This window comes from Monoraphidium neglectum (assembly GCF_000611645.1).
Source record: "Monoraphidium neglectum strain SAG 48.87 unplaced genomic scaffold scaffold00959, whole genome shotgun sequence".
NCBI lineage: Eukaryota > Viridiplantae > Chlorophyta > Chlorophyceae > Sphaeropleales > Selenastraceae > Monoraphidium > Monoraphidium neglectum.
In genome coordinates, this window is record NW_014012669.1 from 1 (window position 1) to 18175 (window position 18175).

An 18175-nucleotide genomic window follows, 5' to 3' on the forward strand; every position below is an offset into this window, starting at 1 on the left:
GGCCAAGCTCAAGCTGTCCGCCACATCCATGACGTCGTCCATGACAAAGAACGCGGGCCTCATGAAACAAGTGATGTACTATCATTTCGTCACAGGTTCTAACGGCGCCAAGGCCGTCTACCCCACCTGGTCCCTCAAGGCCGGCACCACCCTGGACACTATGTGGGTGATGCAAGGCTGCCACTGGGCTGAGCGCACACGCCGGCCTGGAGTGCTGAGAACGACTTGTAAATGCACACAGCTTGGCTGTTGGTGACTTCAGGCACTACTGAAGTGTATTTTGTGGGTGTTACTGACAACTCGCCCCCACTACCAACCCTGCAACCCGTGTGTGCTCAGGTACATGTCCAGCACCACCAAGAAGCACTACCAGCTGTTTGTGGGCTCAGCGGTGGGCACCAAGGTGCTCATCAAGTCGGCCGGCACCAGCGCCTATACCTACATGCCAAACATCAAGTGAGATTTCCTGTCTGCCCTATTCAATTCCTCAAGTTGATGCCACATTGCTATTCACTGCAGCCGCTAGTGGAATCAGGTGCACGGTGCACGAATGAGGCACGCAACAGTCGTGTTTGCCCGTGTGCCGCATGGCTGCGGCGCAGCCACTTGTAACCACATGATGCATCTTTGGGTCTGTGGTGTGGCCGTCACTCACCCCAAACCCCCTGCGCCCATCGTTCTCCTGTTCTCGTCGTAGGTGCGGCGCTGGTGTTGCCCACGGCATCGACAACCTCCTGCTGCCCATGGCTTTGACAACTATTGCCAAGTACATTTAAGGCGGCATAATCCGGCTCTGACAGGCGGGCAATTCAGCTCAGCGTGCTGCCCGCAGCCACTGTCTCCTGGATGGGTGTGCTTGAGCCACAATCTAGGTCGAACGCTGCACGCGACATCCCCCGTAGTGGGCGGACTTGATACGGTCTCAAACCACAGTGTGTCTTTCATAAGGAACTGCTACTTTTGCCATGGCCGCTGATATCTACGCCTGTTGTTGGGCCCTCAAATGTTCTTCGCCCTCTGTGAAGACGTCCTGCCCGTTATCAACCAGCTCATACAAGCGCGTTTACCCGACCAGAAATTTGCTCTGTGTGTAAGTCATCACTACTGCGTGCTCTGTTCCCTTCCCTTCGCTTATGGTGTGGTGTGGACTGGTTGGTGCCACAAATCTTGTGCGTGCCAGTTACCAGGCCTTGCAGCCCATCTCAGCATGAGACCACAGCTGGCAAATCGATGTGGTCAAGAGGTGTGACAAGTTACGAGGCCATATAAGTTGGGTGCTGAAGAGCATACAGCCGGCTCACCAAGGGGTGGGTTGTTACAAAAAGAAACTGCGAGCATCTCCGCCGCCACCAGGCACTTGCCACTGGCTGTCAGCCGGTCCTCTTCAGCCAGCAAACCTTGCAGGGACGAGGCGATGCATTCACATGCAAACATACCAATCAACGTATCACCAGAAGCTTTGTGCACCTATGTACATGAGCACATCAAATGCCTAGCATCCTCGTTGCATGCAGAGTTGCGAGCCGAAGTGCGCCACTGGATGCCGTGCTCTTCCAGTTGCTGCATGGTGCACTGCAGCAGCTGCACGCGCTAGACCAAGGGGCGCAAAAAACCAGAGGCCGGGCTCTGTGTCCACAGGATCAATCTCCATGCAATCGTGATCACACATATTCGTTACTCACGTTTTCAAGCGCGCCACACTTGTGCACTAGATCGCTACTCGGGAACAACGCGAGTGCCAGCGCCGCTGCTGCAGCCATGGATCTCGGACCGTGCATGGCTTTAGATGCTCAGGGCAAGGCCGAGGCCCCACACACGGGCACCACCATCGTGGCGGTGACGTTTGACGGCGGCGTTGTGCTCGGCGCGGACGGGCGCGTCAGCACAGGCACATACATCAGCAACCGCGCATCAAACAAGATTCAGCAGCTCACAGACAGCATCTACCTCCTTAGATCCGGCAGCGCGGCGGACACGCAGGCCATTGGCGACTATGGTGCGCCACTGCCAACGGGGCCAGCCCAGCGCGTGCGCGCACCTGCGCGCCGGGTGTGCGCCGCGTCTGTGTGCATGCATGAGCATAAACGTAGCATCGCCTCAGCTGCTGTGCTGGTCGCTTGTACCGTGTCAACATGCCTAATTTGAGGAGGCTGCACTCAGTACACATGGAGTGGCGTGGCCATTGTCGCAGCGAATTCCCTCCTCGGGGTGCGCCGGCACCTGCCCGCATCCACGCACTCTCTTGCGCCCGCTCTGCCGCTGTGCTGCAGCGCGGTATTTTTCGGAGCAGCTAGCAGCGGAGCTGGGCCGTGCCCCAAACGTCTCCACTGTCGCCAAGCTGGTGTCTACGGTGAGATCCGTGGCGCTCCTTGTTGCTGCCAGCGCCATGACAGTAGCCTGCAGTGTTTCAGTCGTGCGCTGCTCGTGACTGCTGCGCCGTTGACTACTGTCCCCATCATCCCAACAAACCTTCCGTCGCACACACGCAATCCAGATGAACTATCAGAACAAGGAGATGCTGATGGGGGCCATGATCGTGGCGGGGTATGACGAGCAGAAGGGCGGCCAGGTGGGGGTGGGCGCCGGCTGGATGGAGGGGGTTGCGAGGGGGGAGACGATGCAGATCATGGCCTTCATGTTTCAGATTCACCCAATGTGTGAGAAGTTGCTGAGGTGTGTTGTTTCTCTCGCGGCTCTGCGCGCAGCCTGCCGGGTTCAACCCAGGGCTTGCCTGGCGGGCTTTTGGCAGCTTTGTCACCCGACACTGGGGCCATCTTCCGCTACTGCAGGTGTACGGCTGCCCCATTGGCGGCTCGCTGGTGCAGGAGCAGTGGGCGGTGGACGGCAGCGGCTCAACCTACATCTGGGCAGCACTTGATGACGGTTTCAAGTGAGCGCACCTCGCCAGCAACGGACCGATTGGGGACTATGTGGTCTTGCGGCAGTGAGCGCGGCGCAGAAGCTAAAGCAGCAGTGCGGGGCAGAGCACAGCTTACCAGCGTGCTCGGAACACCAGCTAAGGTGGCTGTTGTCAGTCGCCCCACGCATGCTACAGTAGCAACCTCTTGCCCGTGGGTCACATGTGGCAACAATGCGCGCGACACACACACGTGTACACGCACTTGTGCACACAAGCGTGCGGGCACACACACAACACACACACACACATGCACACACACACATGCACACTCAATCACGCACACTTGTGCACATGTGTGCACGCATCGGCCCCTCATTCAATCAGGGAGGGGATGACGCGCGCTGAGGCAGAGCAGCTGGTCGTGGACGCGCTGTCACTCGCCATGGCCCGCGATGCGTCCAGCGGCGGCATTATCCGCACTGTCACTCTGGACAAGGCTGGTGCCACAGTCAAGTACGTGCCAGGCAACGAGGTGCCCACCTGGTTCGAGGACCTGCCAGCGCCTGGCACAGCGATGGCTGTTGGTTAGGCCTGGGGTGCCCGTGGCTGTGGGCTGCGCTGCGCTAGATGTGTGGCGCTGTAACAACAAGGTATCTTACTCGTTCATGGTTTGCAGGGAGGGCAGCATGTGCTTGATGCTGCTTTGCAAAGCTGAGCAACCAGCCCCATTGCTCACAACGAGGGCACTAGGCTCTGCATGCTCAAAATTTCGACATCATTCCCTGCAAATGTGTTGGTTGGCAGCCTCTCCAATGCTGGCGTCAAACAGTTTTCATCCAAAACTTGTACAACGATGCACACACAGCACAAAATCAGCTACACTGACTTGTAAACGTGCAAAAGAAATGCCAGGCGCTCCCTGCGCGCTAGCCGGCACCCTCAGCCGCTGCGCCCTGCCGTTTTTGTGCGGCCAGGGGCGAGTGCGCCGCGACGACGTCCAGCAGCGCCGCCACCCGCTCCTCTCCCAGGCGTCCCTCTGCATTCTCCACGACGAGGTGCAGCTCCACCTCGCTGGTGGGGGCCAGGTTGAGGACCTGCAGCAGCTCGGTGCGCGACAGACCAAACGGCTGGCCCGGGGGGAGGGGGGGCATAAGGCGGGCGTATGGCAGCACTATGTAATCACTCAATGGGTTTTGAAACGGGATGAGCCCAGCATTCATGGGCCATGGACGTCACACAGGCGCTTCAACCCCCCTTGCATCCTCCGGCACTGGCTGCCGGCCAGCAATGCCTTGCAAAATCAACCAAACCCGACCCCACCTGCAGCGCTTCCTTGAAAGCATCTAGCTGCTGCCGTGTGAGCTCCCCCGCAGAGTGGGCCTGCAGGTAGCGCAGCACCTGCAGAGGGGCGAATGCTGCGGGATCAGCGCAATGCCGGCCAAATGATCTCGCTGAGGTGCCCCTTGCAGCTGCTTGCCCAACGAGAAAGCTTCAAACACAACGTTTGCCGCAAGCTATGCCCTTCAAACGCCTGGGTCGCTGTGTGCTATTGGCGAGCTCATCCCGTGCAGAAGAGCCGCACCAGCTTCTCGCTTGGGCGTGCGCGTGCACTGGGAGCGTCGGTGTCGGCGCCCCGGGCCTTGAGCACCTGGGGTGAGTTTAGGGCGGGGTCAGCTAGCCAAGTAGGACAGGTGACATCAAGAAGAGGGCCATTGTGACCATACAGCATTGTGCGTGCCCTGCTCCGCCCAAGATTCAAGAAGAACACAGTGGGCTGCAGAAATTGTGGAGCAGTCAAGTGCTTCCTGTTCAAGGCCATGGCTAAAGGCGCTTGCTGCAGGGCGTCTCACCTCTATGACCTCACTATTTGTCAGTAACCCTGCATTCTTCTCGAGGCTGCAAGGTTTAAACATGCATATTATGGCCACAGCAGCGCACGAGCGGGGCGGCAGCAGCTGTTTCAGCTAGGACACAGCAGTGCGGCACAGCAACACCGCCCGTTGCCAGACCACTGCTTCAACCAGAATCCGCACACACATGTGAGAGGATCAATTTGCATTCAGGGTTCGCTGTTTCCTCACATCTTCATGCTGCTGCAACTTCTGCTGTCGCCCCCGACGGGCCTGGGGCGGCCCCAGCAGCAGCTCTGCGCGCCGCCACCTGCCGCGCCTCAGCGGCTCGGGTTCCTGATTACTTTGAAAACGAGTCCAGGAATCCTTCTCAGGCTTGTGGAGCTAGCCAAAGTCACTGGCCGAAGCGGCTAATAACAAGACGGCAAGATCAATGAAGACGCGTCAACTGCAATTATGACAAGCTACTGGCGATCAGGCACTCGAGCCATTGAGAGCTGTACCCGGTCTCGGCCGCGATCAAGTCGCAATGAGGGCGACACTACAGTATCAGTTGCCGCCGTTGCCCGATGCTGACGCCAGCACACTTTCGCTTCGCCGGGGAGCGGGCGCTATCCACTGCTTCCTCGTGCCATCAGTTCCCCTGAATTACAACCACAGGGTTTACACTTCCCAACAAGGGGCGCACAGGGACCGTAAAAGCTGGCCCGCCCAGTTGTCTGGCACAAGCACAGTGCGGTCAAGGGTGTAGGAAGGACGGATAGGCCATATACAATGTGATGCTTGGATCAGCCAGCAACGCATTCAGAGGCAGCGCTACTCACCTGAGGATTTTTGCTGAGCAGCGCAGCAAGGCTTCAACCGCTGGACGGCCTACGTGCTCGCTGCGCCATGACCGCCTTGCTGTTGTGGGGAACCCCTTGACCGTTTGCTCTGTGACCCTCACTTGCATGGACTTCGGCCCAGAGATGAAATGAGGCCGTGACTTGAGGCCAGACCATGACTTTAGCCTAGAGAACAGCAGCAAGCGATAGGTGAACACGTTTGGCATGTATTCACGCGCTGCTTGAGAATCCTAGCTGCAGCACCCTTCAGCTGCCGCCACCACACACTCCACTCCTATTCTAGGGCTGCCATACAGATGTCCAGCTTATCTGTCACTCGCTGGCGCCTGTCATTCAGCATTCATGTTATGCACGTGTTGGCTCACCAGCTGTCCCATGACAGCCATTTTGAGAATCCACAGGCGTGTGCATGACGACCACACAACCCCTCCCGCAAAGCAGCACAAATGGGAAGGACATGCCCAGACAAATAGGCTTACCCAGAAGATTGATGCTGACTGGGACAATGCAGACGGTAATCACGAAGCAGCTATGATAAGATCAAGCATTGTACGGCTCTGTGGCCCCGCAAACTTCTCCATTGCATCCTGCACCCCTGCACACAAACATGGGCAGATCTTGCGTGCCGGCAATACCCCTGGCTGCCCATCCTGCGCCTGAAGAAGAACCAGTGCAAGCAGCAGCGCCCACTGATATGCAGCAGCAAGAGGAGTAGTAGGAAGCGGACTGGCTTCTGCCCGGCGGAAACACCAACCCCTGTGATCGGGCATACCCTCAACTCGGGCTCCCTAGCGTGCACCTTGAGGGCGTGCCTCGGACACCCTCATGGCTATTTTCAAGCCCACCCTGTTATATCTTGCAATGGCCACCCCGGCATGTCGGAACATAGCCGCCGTTGCTGCTGCAGTGGCACCCCGATGCCGGCAACAAGCAGCGCACTGCGTTGCTGCTGCAGTGGCACCCCGATGCCGGCAACAAGCAGCGCACTGCGGCAAGTCACACGTTGATTATGTGCGCATCAGTAATCAAAAGCAGCTCCGCGCTGTTGTAGGGATATTTTAGGTAGGCATTGCTACGCCAAGCCTGATCAGCATTTCTTGTCACAGGGGGAGTTGCGCATCATAGCACAGCGATTGGGGTGCGCTGCACGCACCACTGCACTCGCTTCTCGAGTGCCACGTGTGCACCATGGCCCGATCACTTGCGCAATGGTGGACTGCAGACCTGACATTGCAGGTCATTGCGCTGACCAGCTTTGAGCCCATGTTTGCGGGGCCTGGGCAACTACACGTGTTGGCGAGGAGCAGCAGCAGCGGCAGCAGCAGCGGCTGCAGCAGCACGAGCAGTGGCTGTGGCGTGCACGGCAACCGTCATCCGCCTGGGCCGGCAAGACTCAGATCAATAAATGGAGTGTTACGTATGTGAATGTTGATTTATATATGCGGGATTGCCCATGCGCAGCACCAGTCACTGCTGGAAGCACTTGATGAACACCCTTGCCAGCTGTCTCCCAAGGAGAAGAGTGCCATCAGTCTGGGGGTCCGTGATGCACGCACTCATTTGCTTTGGTCAATCTTGGATGTGTTTGTTCGCGTAAAGGCAGCACGCACCCGGCCGTTCGTCCCTCGGGAGCAGCAGGCACAGCGCATCCAGTTGGCGCTGCCTCGAGGACAAGCGGCGACTGCCGCGTGCCCCCGGCAACCTTCATAGCATCCCGATATTGTATTGCATCTTTGCACGAGAGTGTCCTCACACGGCAGCAGGTGCGTGCGCGGGCTGCTTCAAAGCAGCCCTGTTTCGCGCCAGACTCGACCTTGTGCGCCCTGCAACCCGTACGTATAATTTTTTGTCCACTGTTTGACCCATTTACGCCTTCTTCACGCCGTACGCAGTCCGGGTGTTGAGTCGAGTTGATCATTGCCCCGGGTGACTGACTGACCGGAGCAGTGCAGCATCAAGCCAGCGCAGCAGAGGCCAGTGGCGGCCGCGGGTGAAAGAGCAGCTGGAACAGCAATGGGCGAGTTTCACCAGGCGCAGCTGCCGGCGCCGTCCGACATGTCGGCGGAGCCGCGCTTGTACATTTACAAGCAGTTCATCGTCGTGCTGGTGCTTGGCGCGCTGGGCGTCGTCGTCGCGTCGCCTTTTACGCCCAATGGCTCCATTCTCTGGTTCCTGGCCTTCTTCACCAGCATCAACCTGTTCAACGGCCTGGGGCAGGCAGCGCGAATGGTCAGTGCGGTGCTCAAGATGCGCGCCCGCATCGTCCCCCGCGCGCCTGGCGCTGCCCAGCTCAAGGCGCTGCAAAAGGGTGCCTCGCTTGGCGATGCGGACGGGGAGGGCGCGTGCCTGCTGAACGTGGACGATGTGCCGGCGTGGCACCACGTGTTCGTGATCCCAAATTATAAGGAGGACCTGGCTGTGCTGTCAGCAACCCTGGACCGGCTCGCGTCGCACCGCCACGCCAGCCACTACACAATCCTGCTGGTGGGTCTGCAACGCCAGGAATTGCGATGCGCTGGATCAATTTGATGTGGCATAAGCAGTTGCTTTGCGGCTGGAGCGTGGGCATGCCGGGCTGCGCATGGAAGCAGCAACTCCCCATTCTGCACAGGCAACGTGTGGCGGCCCGCCTGCTTTTTGAGTGGCAGCCGCACAGCAGCGGCCGTTGAGTCTGCCCCTGGAACGCTGGCTGCTGCCCGTTACAGCCTGCAGCCGGCCTGATTGCAGCCGCGCGCATGGCATACACAGAATCTGACCTGCAACCACTTGTGCATACAGCAGTGAATGCGTAATTCTGCACCCGCGTTCTAAATAACACTAAAAGGCTATGGAGGAGAAGGAGGCCTATGCGGAGCAGAAGGCGGCGCAGCTGCAGGAGCAGTACTGCCTCCGCTTCAAGGCCATCCTCTTCACGCTGCACTCCCTCGACCCCGTCAATGAGATGCCCGGCAAGGCCTCTAACGTGAACGCGGCAGTCCGCCAGTTTGCGGCAACCGTGCCGCCGTCGGACCGCGCGCGCTACCTGCTGACCATCATGGACGCGGACGCGCTGGTGCCGCCCGCCTACGTGACGCAGCTCGAGGCCACCACCGCCGGCCTGGGGAGCAGCGCCGCCGACAACGTGTACGCGGCACCAGTGCTGTTTGAGCAGAACGGCGCGGCGGTGCCCAGCCTGGTGCGGGTGACGGACTACACGTGGGGTGCGCTGGCCATGCAGAACCTCAACAACTGGACCGGGGTGGGGTTCCCCATCTCCAACTACAGCCTCTCACTGGCCCTGGCCGCCTCTATCGACTTCTGGGACACCTGGTGGGTTTCGTGTCGTGTTTTTTGGGGAGGGGGGGCGCCTGGGGGCGCCTCCCCTGTTGTGCTGACTTGAAGGCCGAGGTTGGGCAAAACAATCAGCCGTGCAAGGGATCACGCCAAGTGCAACGATTGGCACAGCCTGTCAGGGTGGTGGGTGGCAGCACAGGGGCGCGGCTGAGAATGTGTGGTCAAGGTGATTGATTGCCAGGTCTCACGGCTGGCCGCGTGGTACAGTGTCAGCCTGCTCTACGCTCTGGTCAGCATCTCACCGGGCGGCGGATCCCCACTAATCGCAACCAACCCAGGCCGGATGCTATCGGCGAGGACATGCACATGTTCATCAAGGCCTACGCCAAGACGCGCGGGGCGGCGCGGCTGTACCCCATATTCGCGCCCATCAACATGGGCCACGTCAACGCGGACGGCTTCTTCGCCAGCTGCGTGGCGCGGTACACCCAGGTGCGGGGCCCGGGACGCGGTGAAGACGGCGAGTGGGGCCCAAAGGAGCTGCAGCGGTGGCACGTGCTGCGCAGCAGGCCGTGGTGTGTCTGCGCGCGGTTCAGTGAGGCAGGGAATGCACGGGGGGGCGTCAGCAGAGCACGGCGCTGGAGGCTGATGGCAGGGGATGGCTGCGGTCGTGTGGCAGGTCGGCCAGTGACCAGGGTGACCAGCGTTTTGGACGGAGTTGGAGTCGAAATCTTACCAGCAGCAGTTATGCAGCTGGTGCTTACGGGGCGCCCTGCAAGGGGCCAACAGGGTCGCGGCAAGGAGGCAGCAAGGCGGCGGCACAGGGGCAGCAGGGTGGCGTGCAGCAGCGCCAAGGGAGGTGGCAGCGTCTTGGGAGGTTGCAGCAAGGCGATGTTCTAGCCTCGGCCTCACGCCACCAACCCCCGGTGAAACCCGCTACGCAGGCCGAGCGCCACATGCGCGGCATCGCCGACACGGCGTACGCGATGCGCGAGGTCGTGAGCGGCAGCGTGCCGCTGAACTGGCGGTCCCTGGCGCTGGTGTTTGGCTGCTGGGAGGCGCACCTGGTGTCGACGGTGTCCCTCATCGCGTACATATTCCTGCCGCTGCTGTACGGCGCGCTGGGCACGCTGGGCGTGGCGTACCACGACCACCCGCTGCAGCGCGCCGTCATCGACACCATGGGGCGCTGCAACCTCGTGCTCATGGTGACCGTCCTCATCTGCCACGAGGTCGCGCGCGTGATCTGCCGGCGCCACCTGTACGGCCTACGGGGGCCGGCCATTCCCTGCACGCCGCACGGCGTGGTGGTGCACGTGGCGTCTTACCTCTGGCTGTTCATCGGGGTGTGGTTCTACACGGTGCTGCCCATGCTGGTGGGTGGGGGGGCGGGAGGAAGGGCGAGAAGGGCTGCACGGCTGGACTCGCGGGGTTGCTGGCAATGGGATGTTGTTTGGGGTATGGCAGGACGCGTGATGCGGGCTTGCCAGCAGCAGCAGCTTCTTGCACGTTTTTCTGCTGCTGCAAGTCTGCCGCCAGGTCCAGCGAGGTGCATAAAAGAGCATCGCGACACATCGCAGCGTGCCACTCGTGACCCGCGCTGCCCTGTGGCCGCCCTGTCCCTCCCCGTGCAGGTGGTCATAGTGAAGCACGCTCTCAACATCCGCAGCACAAACTACATTGTGGCCGAGAAGAAGGTCACGACAGAGGCCATCACCCACCACCACCACCACCACATGACCTCAGACGCCACCTCAGCGCCCGTGCTGCCGGTCAGCATGGGCGCGCTCGCGCACGGCGGCGCCAACAGCGGCAGCGCGGGCAGCCTCGCGGCGCTGGGCGGCGCGCGTCGCAAATAGGGGTGCGGCGGCACCGCGCGCGGCGGTGTGGGGCAGGTGGGGGTTGAGGCGCTCTCGGAGGGCGGCGTGCTGCCGCGGCGCTACGTCCTGGTGTCCAGCAGCACGGCGTTTGTCTGACAGCGCCGCAGCCGCCACGCCGCAGCTGGGGATGCCGCCCCCTGGCTGCGGGTGGGCGCTGCGGCGCACGAGAGGCTCGAGGGCTGCGAGCGGGCGCGGCTGGCTTTCCTGGCCGCGCCGGCCTTGTGGCAGGCCGAGCGGCGCACTGCCTGTCTGCAGCGCCTGTGGCAGCAATCGCAGGCAGCAGCCGCTACGGCAGGTTGGCAGACTGCTTTGAGCACCAGAGCATTGCCCTGTGCTGAGCAGCAGGCTACCTGCCTCCGCCTTGGTATGGCCCTGCGTGGATGCGTGATGCACACGTCCTGCCTTCGGACATATACCCGCGCCACCGTCTCGAGGCCCTGTTGAGAGCACCTGCCGCCTTGTTTGAACCCCTCCCATGCACACAACACCGCGCGCGCTGCCGCACCGTGTCGCGAGGAGCACACGCAGTTTGACAAATCGACAGCTTGGAAGCGATTTCTGATGCACGTTATGGGTTGATCCGATGTATCGCCCTCGTTTGTATGAGAGCGTTGAGACGTGCGCACCGCTGCAGCGCAGAGCTAGCACTCTCAGTTTGCAGTGCGTGGTGATCTAGACAGCTCTTGCGCCCAGGATGAGGGCACCGTTGGTGCCGATGGCGGCCACGCAGTCGCCGGCCGCCGCTCGTCCGGTGAATCGGCGTCCACCGGCGGGGAGCCGGCCCTTGCAACTCCACACCACGGGCTACCCGGCGCCGCATTGCGGTTTTTGGTCACCCTTGACCCTTTTTTGGTCCAAAAATCGCGTCGGCTGCATGGAGCATGCGCCACATGGCGCAAGCTGCTGGCCCCAGAGCAGGCCCTGGCTGGATTGCCTCTGCCTGCGGCCCCAGTGCGAGCATGCTCGCTCTTTTACCCTGTTGACCTGATCTGCTTTTGCACCTCACGGCAGCGGCCGTGATTGACGAGGCACACAACAGCTTGCGAGCTTTTGGGCGATCTGGCCGCCGCCTTGGATTTGATTTGCGCCCCTGAGCCTCCGCGCAGGTGCGATCTACATCCCACGATGATGTTGACAGCTTCTTTATCTGCCTTGCCCTATCGCCCCAAACAGTCTTTCTCCGCAGCGTTGTGTGTGTGCGGATTCACCCCGGTCTTCTTAGCCAGCACCCCCTCCACGCGCAATGGAGGCCGCACGGGGCACCCCCCTCAACACTGTCATGTGTCAGGCACGCATCTCAGCAATGCTGCTGCATGCCCACGCGCGCACCTCCGCCATGGCCCCTGGCAATGAGGCAGCCTGGCGCTGGGGAGCGCTGCGAAATCGTTACACAGCCGCTAGCTACCCTAGTCAGTAGATAGGCCCTTTCCTTTCAATCTTGAGTGGTGTGCAGCAGGACCCCCGGGGCGCCGCCGCAATGTGTAACCTCGACAGGTGTTGGCACCCCATGGCAACCCCTTGCTTGAGAGGAGTGCGGAAAGGTTGGCGCATGTGGCAGGCGGTGCAGGGGTTGAGGTTGGAGCAGATCTGTGGGCTGTGAATAAGGTGCGTATTGGAGACAAGAATAGCCAGTTGATAACTGCGTGTGGAAGTTTGAGCCCAAAGGCCAGGCCCCATGCTGGCACGCACAACTCCGGTCGGGTGCTCCGCATCTCGCTGCGCATGCTGGATCGTGCTTCATATGAACGCGAGAGGTATCGCGTCCGCACGCAACAGGCCGACTCTGGAGGAAGACGTCGACAGGGCGGCTCAGGACTGCTGAACAGGCGCGAGCATGGCCATTAGCGGATGTGAGCGTCAACTGAGGACAAATCTGGTGACAATGTTGAACACAACATAAAGAAGTGCAGGCGAGTGGGAGGGTGTTGCTGTGAGCACTGTGGTCGCGTGTGTGCAGCACGCTACTGCAGCTTCTCAATCATGCGAGCGCCCTGCACTGCTTACGGCAGCCACACTGTCTATGCGCCAGCACAGGTGGCGTGTGATGCAGCATCACACGTTTTCGGGGCTGCTGACCGCGGCTGCTGCAACATGGGTGATTGGGTCTGTCTTAACGCCCGGCAGGCCGGGCAGGAGTACCCCTGCATGGGAGGTGGGTGCATGGGGAGGGGCAGGAGGAGGCACCGCTTATCCAGCAGCGCACATGAGCATGAGCCGCCAAGCTGGAAGCTAAGAGCGCTTTCCCATCCCTGACCGGCCACAACCGCATGAAACCTTTGACCCACGCACGCACCTCGCCCAAGCTTGTGGTTGCAGAGAACGCCTCACGCCCCCAATCCCCGCAGCGCAAGGGCGTGTGCGTCCACCACCCCCTGCGCCCCCAACCCACGGCCCCCAGTGTGGCCACGCACCCATGCAGTCCTGCAGCCGCTCCAGCCCCACCCCCAGCTGCCGCAGCAGCAGCAGTGCCGCGCACCACCGCGTCGCGTCCAGGTCCCCGCGCCGCAGCATGCCGCCCACCAGCGAGCCGAGCGCGCCGCTGGAGCCGCGCTTGGCGCGGTCGACCTCCACCTGCTTCGCAACCGCCCGCTGCCACCTGGCGCGCGCGCGAGCGCCCGCCGCCCCCGCACCCGCCAGCTCGGAGGCCCCTGCGTCGCCACCTGTCACGCCCCCGGCGCCTGGGGCGACCTGGTGCAGCTGCAGGGAGAGGGCGCCGAGCTGCCTGTTGAGCTCCTGGTAGCGCGCGACATGGGCGGCCGCAGCGGGGGCAGAGGGCTTGGGGCGCTGGCCATAGGGCAGGGCGTCGGCGAATGCCTGGCAATGGTGTGAGTTGGGGGCGGGGCAGGGGGACAGGTTGCTTGAGGGTGTGAGGAGGGGGGGGGCAAGCTGCGACGGCTCAGGATGGGGTGTGAGCAAGCCGGTCAAAACCTCTGGTGCTGTGGTGTGGCCAGGCCCTCAGGCTGCGCCCCTTGGAGCGCCTCTTGCGCGCGGTTGGTAAGCGGAACTGGCCTCAATGCTCTAGACCGCACGGCCCAGCCATCCTTGTTAAACACACACGCGCGCGCGCACACACACACACACACACACACACAAACCCTCAATCCCAAGCAGCCACCACGCCACCAGGTAGCAGCACCCGGCCGCCCACCTGCAGGGCAGCAGCGGCCTCGTCCCCCATCTCATCCACCAGCCGGCGCGCGTCCGGCCCCAGCGCCTTGGGCAGGCGGTCCAGCAGCGTGCCGCCGGCACCACTGCTGCCTGCTCGGAGGGGCGCAGCCGGAAGAGTTGCGGGGCTGCCTATCACAGCCTGCCTCCCAGGGCGCGACGTGACAGCGGCCCGATCATGCTTTCGCCACGCCCAGCGCTTCACCGGCGGCAGGACCTGCGATGCTACACCATATAGAAGCCAGTATTTTCGCTGTCGCTGCTGCTGGCACCTCGATTTAATCATGTCGTACGTCACGTACGTCACCGCCGATGACGTCACCCCCCTCACCTGGCGTGATCATGAGCCACAGGGCGCGGTGCAGCGTATGTATCACGTGGGCAACCGCCAGGGTGTCGCCGATGAAGGGCGGCTCAACACTCCGCAGCGGCACCGGCGCAAAACACCTGGGGCCGCACCCGTTTGTGAGGGGAGAGTGTGTGTGAGGGGGGGCAGCTAGGACGACACAGGAGAGGCGGGGAGGGGACTGCTGCAATTGACAGAGCATTGCGCGTGCAGTGCCCAGCAGTGAGACCCTGTTTCCCCACCAAAAAGGGGCCAAAGGGGCAGGTAGGGCTCCCGGTTTCGGAGTTTGGGTGGCTCCCCCAGCCCCCATGAGGCGCCGCGCGCCACCCCGTCTCAAATCCCCGCGCCCTTCAACCTGGGACCACGCGGGCCCCCCCCCGCTCACTGCAGGCCGCCGGGCAGCCGGCCCACGTAGCCCTCCTTCCTGGTATCTGGCAGCAGCGCCTGGATCTCCCTCACTGTGGCCGGGATGCTGGCCACCAGCGCGCTCACGCCCGCGCCCGCCCGCAGATGGCCCGCCCCCGGCTTGCCGGCGGCGCCAGCGCGCGCGGGGTTTGGGCTGCGCCCGCTCCTGAGCACGGCTTCGGCCTGGCGGGGTGGACGGTGTTGTTGCAGGCGGGTGCGGTGCAGGGCCGATGAGGTGTGGCCGAGCAGCAAAGAGGGTGTCGTGGCGCTGCGCAGAGAAACAGCAACGCACGGCGGCAAGGGACCAGTGCGAAGGCTGTTTCCCACGAGTCTGAAAGTGGCCAAGGAGTTGGGTGAGGCAGTACGATCAGCTACGGCTAGGCAGGACGGCCGCTTTCTGGGTGCGCGCGCCGCTCGTTGTGTGCTGCTCACCAGTTCCTGGAGCTCGCGCAGTGCTGTGCCCAGTCCGTCCACCACCTGCCGGGGACCAGTGCAGAGCCAGTTGCCGGCCGGTAAGAGGGGGCTGACAGCAGCAAATCACTGCAGCCTTTTTGCTTGCAAGGCTGCGCTTGTGTTGGTGGGCAGGAGCCGGACGTGAAGCCGGCCGCGCCTGCCACCGGCACAGGCACAGTTGCGAGTGCAGGTGGCAGGAGCAGCGGTGGTCCCGCGCACCTGCTGTGTGGCTGTCCTAGGGAAGAGGACAGATGACAGGACAGTGTACACCTGCACACGGATGGAGTGGGCAGGCGAGGGTTAGGCCGGATGGCTCGAACCCCCTGGGGGATAAAGCTTGACAATGGAGGGGGGGAAGCAGCAAGGGGAACCGTGTGTGGCGTTCAACTGTCCAATTGACAAGCCCAGGGCACCTTGCGTGGGGGTCGTCGTCCCACAATCAACTGCCGTGGCCAATGCATCCGCCAACGCTGCCCACCAGGATGCCGCCGGCTATGCCGCACGTCTTGACCCAGGTGGCGTTCACGGCCGCCATGGGGCTGTCAAAGCCCACACAGACTGGAGAGGAGGTTGGGCAGGGTGGCGGAGGGAGGAGGAAAGGGTATGAGGAGCGGCCACTGGTGGTGTAATAGGCAGGATGTGAAATTCAGGGTTCCGGGGCCTCACGTCTTGGGCAGGCAACACCAGCAAGAAAGTGGGGACATACCACCCTACTCCCGACTGCAGCAACGAGCGCGGCAGAAGACAGCACGCCTCACGCAGTTGCAGGGGCAACCCCAATCAAGCCGCGTCAGCGCGCGTCACGCTGAGCGACGGAGGGGGTTCTACAACCGTCGGCGGCCACTCGCCGACGAATGCGGCGACCACCATTGGCGGGTAGAGGTACTGCTTCCCGACCAGGAAGTGGCTGGAGGTCACCGCGAGGAACGTGAACACGCCCAGCAGCAGCCCCTCAAACCACCACGCCTGGGGTGGTCCCCCGGGGATCGTTGGATCGTGAACAGTCTGATAGAGGCAGCAAAGACCTGTGCGTGGTATCCGTATTTACACCCCCTCCCCCATCGCGGGGGTTGTGGTGAAGGGCCGCGCACCCAACGCGGCCGCAGAACACCTCCACCGGCACGCACCAGCGGCGCGTTACCCTCCGTTCTGGCCACTTTAGTTGTGTGGTGCCCGCTGGTCTGTTGGCAGGGATGCCTTGTCTGACCCGCTCCAACACACTCTCTGGGGGTGTTTTGTATCCCGTGCCGTCTGGGACAATGTGGCCACCCCCCTCACCCGCTACCACCCCCACCTGATATGACAGGTAGATGCCACAGAACAGCCACCCACCAATCATGACTGCACGGGAGAGACGTGCACAGGAAGTGCCGCAGGTGCGGTGCGCTGATGCAGTGCGGCGTGTGCGCCGATGCGGCCACGACCTCGTGTCTTGTTGCTGCGCAGTCGCGCACTGGCGATCCCATTGCTAGCATAACCATTGGTGCGCTGGAAGCGGCTCACCCTCTTCGCAGGCCCCCTGTCAGCCCCGTGTGAATTGCGGACAGCCTCCTCCCCAACAACCGCGCGCCCCACTGCCCTGTCCCCTGCAGACCCCTGCCCACCTCCCAGGATGCGCTGCAGCCCCCGCAGCACTGAGTTCCCCAGGTGAGGCATCGCCACGACAGACACAGTCACCATGGCCAGCTGAGATGGTGTGATGGTGGGGTTGACGTGGGAGTAGGGTGGAGGGGAGGGGAGCAGGGGGGTAGAGGCATGCACAGTGCCCGGGGCGCCGGGATCGTTGCGGCAGAAGGTGGTTGCAGCAGCGATGCACCCTCAGCGGCGCGTTTTTGGAGACGAGTGTCTGCTTGTCGCTTGCTATTGCTGGAGTGCTGGGCGGGCTCCTGCAGGCTGCAGGACTCTGGTCCACCTACCGAGCAGAGGCTTTGGACCCTGCTGCGGTACGGGTTACTCCGTGGCAGCTTCTCGGTCACAACAATGAAGATCGCCACAAACACCGCCATGGACGCAGCTGCAGTCGCGCCCTGTCAGCATGAAAGCGGGCGGACAATGATCGCGAATGGTGTGTGGCGCCTGGATTCGTCGGGGTCCGAGGCCGGGTTCCCGGCGAATGCAGGGGTGCAGTGCGCCGCACCCCACCAGCGCAGCGCGTCCAGGTGAGCTCCGCTGCAGTGCTGGCCCTCACCCCGCGCTCACCAGGTGCAGGGCAGAGGGCAGAGCCTCGCTCATTGTGCGCTTTCGCGGCTTGGCCGGGATAGCCAGCATCTCAAGGCGCGCGTCGGCCATGGCGGCCGGCTTTTTTCCCGCCGTGTGCAACGTCTCGGTCGCCGTGACGGTGGTCATTGTGCTCCTCTCGCCGCTCAGCCGACGTCAATGCGAAGTTCCAGGAGACCTCAAGTCACTTTTGGCTTACGGGCTGACGCGGGTGATTGGGCGCTCCGTGACAGTGAGTGATAATGGTTCGATCTCAACGGCCGGGTGACGCGACACCTCGAAAGCAACATGTGTAATTCTGTACGTGACCTAACAGCCCATGTAGCGAATATAGGCGCTTAGCTTCTGAGTCACCCGGGCCAGATCAGCAGGCGCGTGTTTCGTCGTGGGACTAGTGTGCGAAGGCCGACAAGGAGCGCGTCTGCAACGGAGATGGAGCGGAATGGCCCGACTCAACCAGCGGGAGACAGCAGCGGCACCTGGGAGGACGCGCCACGCCAAAACTCACAGCGCCACGACACCCTTCCCAGCTGGTGCGCCGCCTGTGGCCCATCCGCACGCGAGGGGCGGCATGACACTGGGGCGTGTGGCATCCCGCGCGCGAGCATTCCGCACCTGCGATATGAGTCCCGCTAAGGAGCGACACACCCTGCACATGGTAACCCTCCTGTCCCCAAACCAACCGCCCAGGTTCCGCCTCTCGGCCAAGCTGGTGAGATACAGGATGGCGGCGGCTGCAAGTGCCTCTACGCGACCGCGCTCAGGCCGCGATCGCCGCGGCTTCGCCGGCCACTGCTGCCTGCTTTGTGCCCTGCGCAAGACGACGTGCCGCCTGGCCACACCTCGCATGCTCATGCACCTCCCAATGCCCTCCCCCAACC

At 62.4% G+C, this 18175-nt stretch overlaps 5 protein-coding genes across 5 annotated transcripts; 3 read left to right on the forward strand and 2 right to left on the reverse strand.

Moving 5' to 3' along the window:
• Positions 1–40: 40 nt before the first annotated feature.
• On the forward strand, positions 41–776 carry MNEG_6087 (hypothetical protein; the record flags this gene model as incomplete). Its single annotated transcript, XM_014045435.1, has 3 exons — positions 41–162; positions 340–456; positions 698–776. 3 exons carry the CDS (start codon positions 41–43, stop codon positions 774–776), a joined length of 318 nt encoding a protein of 105 aa, XP_013900889.1.
• Positions 777–1776: 1000 nt separating this feature from the next.
• MNEG_6088 (20S proteasome subunit beta 1) lies at positions 1777–3449 on the forward strand (the record flags this gene model as incomplete). The annotated part of the gene is made up of 5 exons (XM_014045436.1): positions 1777–1996; positions 2271–2350; positions 2495–2569; positions 2790–2890; positions 3245–3449. The coding sequence occupies 5 exons, from the start codon at positions 1777–1779 to the stop codon at positions 3447–3449; spliced, it is 681 nt and encodes a 226-aa protein (XP_013900890.1).
• A 337-nt stretch (positions 3450–3786) lies between these two features.
• MNEG_6089 (peptide-receptor component) lies at positions 3787–4773 on the reverse strand (the record flags this gene model as incomplete). Its single annotated transcript, XM_014045437.1, has 3 exons — positions 3787–3987; positions 4181–4258; positions 4711–4773. 3 exons carry the CDS (start codon positions 4771–4773, stop codon positions 3787–3789), a joined length of 342 nt encoding a protein of 113 aa, XP_013900891.1.
• Positions 4774–7568: 2795 nt separating this feature from the next.
• On the forward strand, positions 7569–10687 carry MNEG_6090 (hypothetical protein; the record flags this gene model as incomplete). The annotated part of the gene is made up of 5 exons (XM_014045438.1): positions 7569–8039; positions 8380–8864; positions 9167–9320; positions 9773–10204; positions 10463–10687. The coding sequence occupies 5 exons, from the start codon at positions 7569–7571 to the stop codon at positions 10685–10687; spliced, it is 1767 nt and encodes a 588-aa protein (XP_013900892.1).
• A 2073-nt stretch (positions 10688–12760) lies between these two features.
• MNEG_6091 (hypothetical protein) lies at positions 12761–17423 on the reverse strand (the record flags this gene model as incomplete). The annotated part of the gene is made up of 11 exons (XM_014045439.1): positions 12761–12849; positions 13120–13522; positions 13857–13966; positions 14205–14320; positions 14605–14807; positions 15057–15101; positions 15909–16043; positions 16372–16418; positions 16682–16763; positions 16994–17104; positions 17277–17423. 11 exons carry the CDS (start codon positions 17421–17423, stop codon positions 12761–12763), a joined length of 1488 nt encoding a protein of 495 aa, XP_013900893.1.
• Positions 17424–18175: the final 752 nt, after the last annotated feature.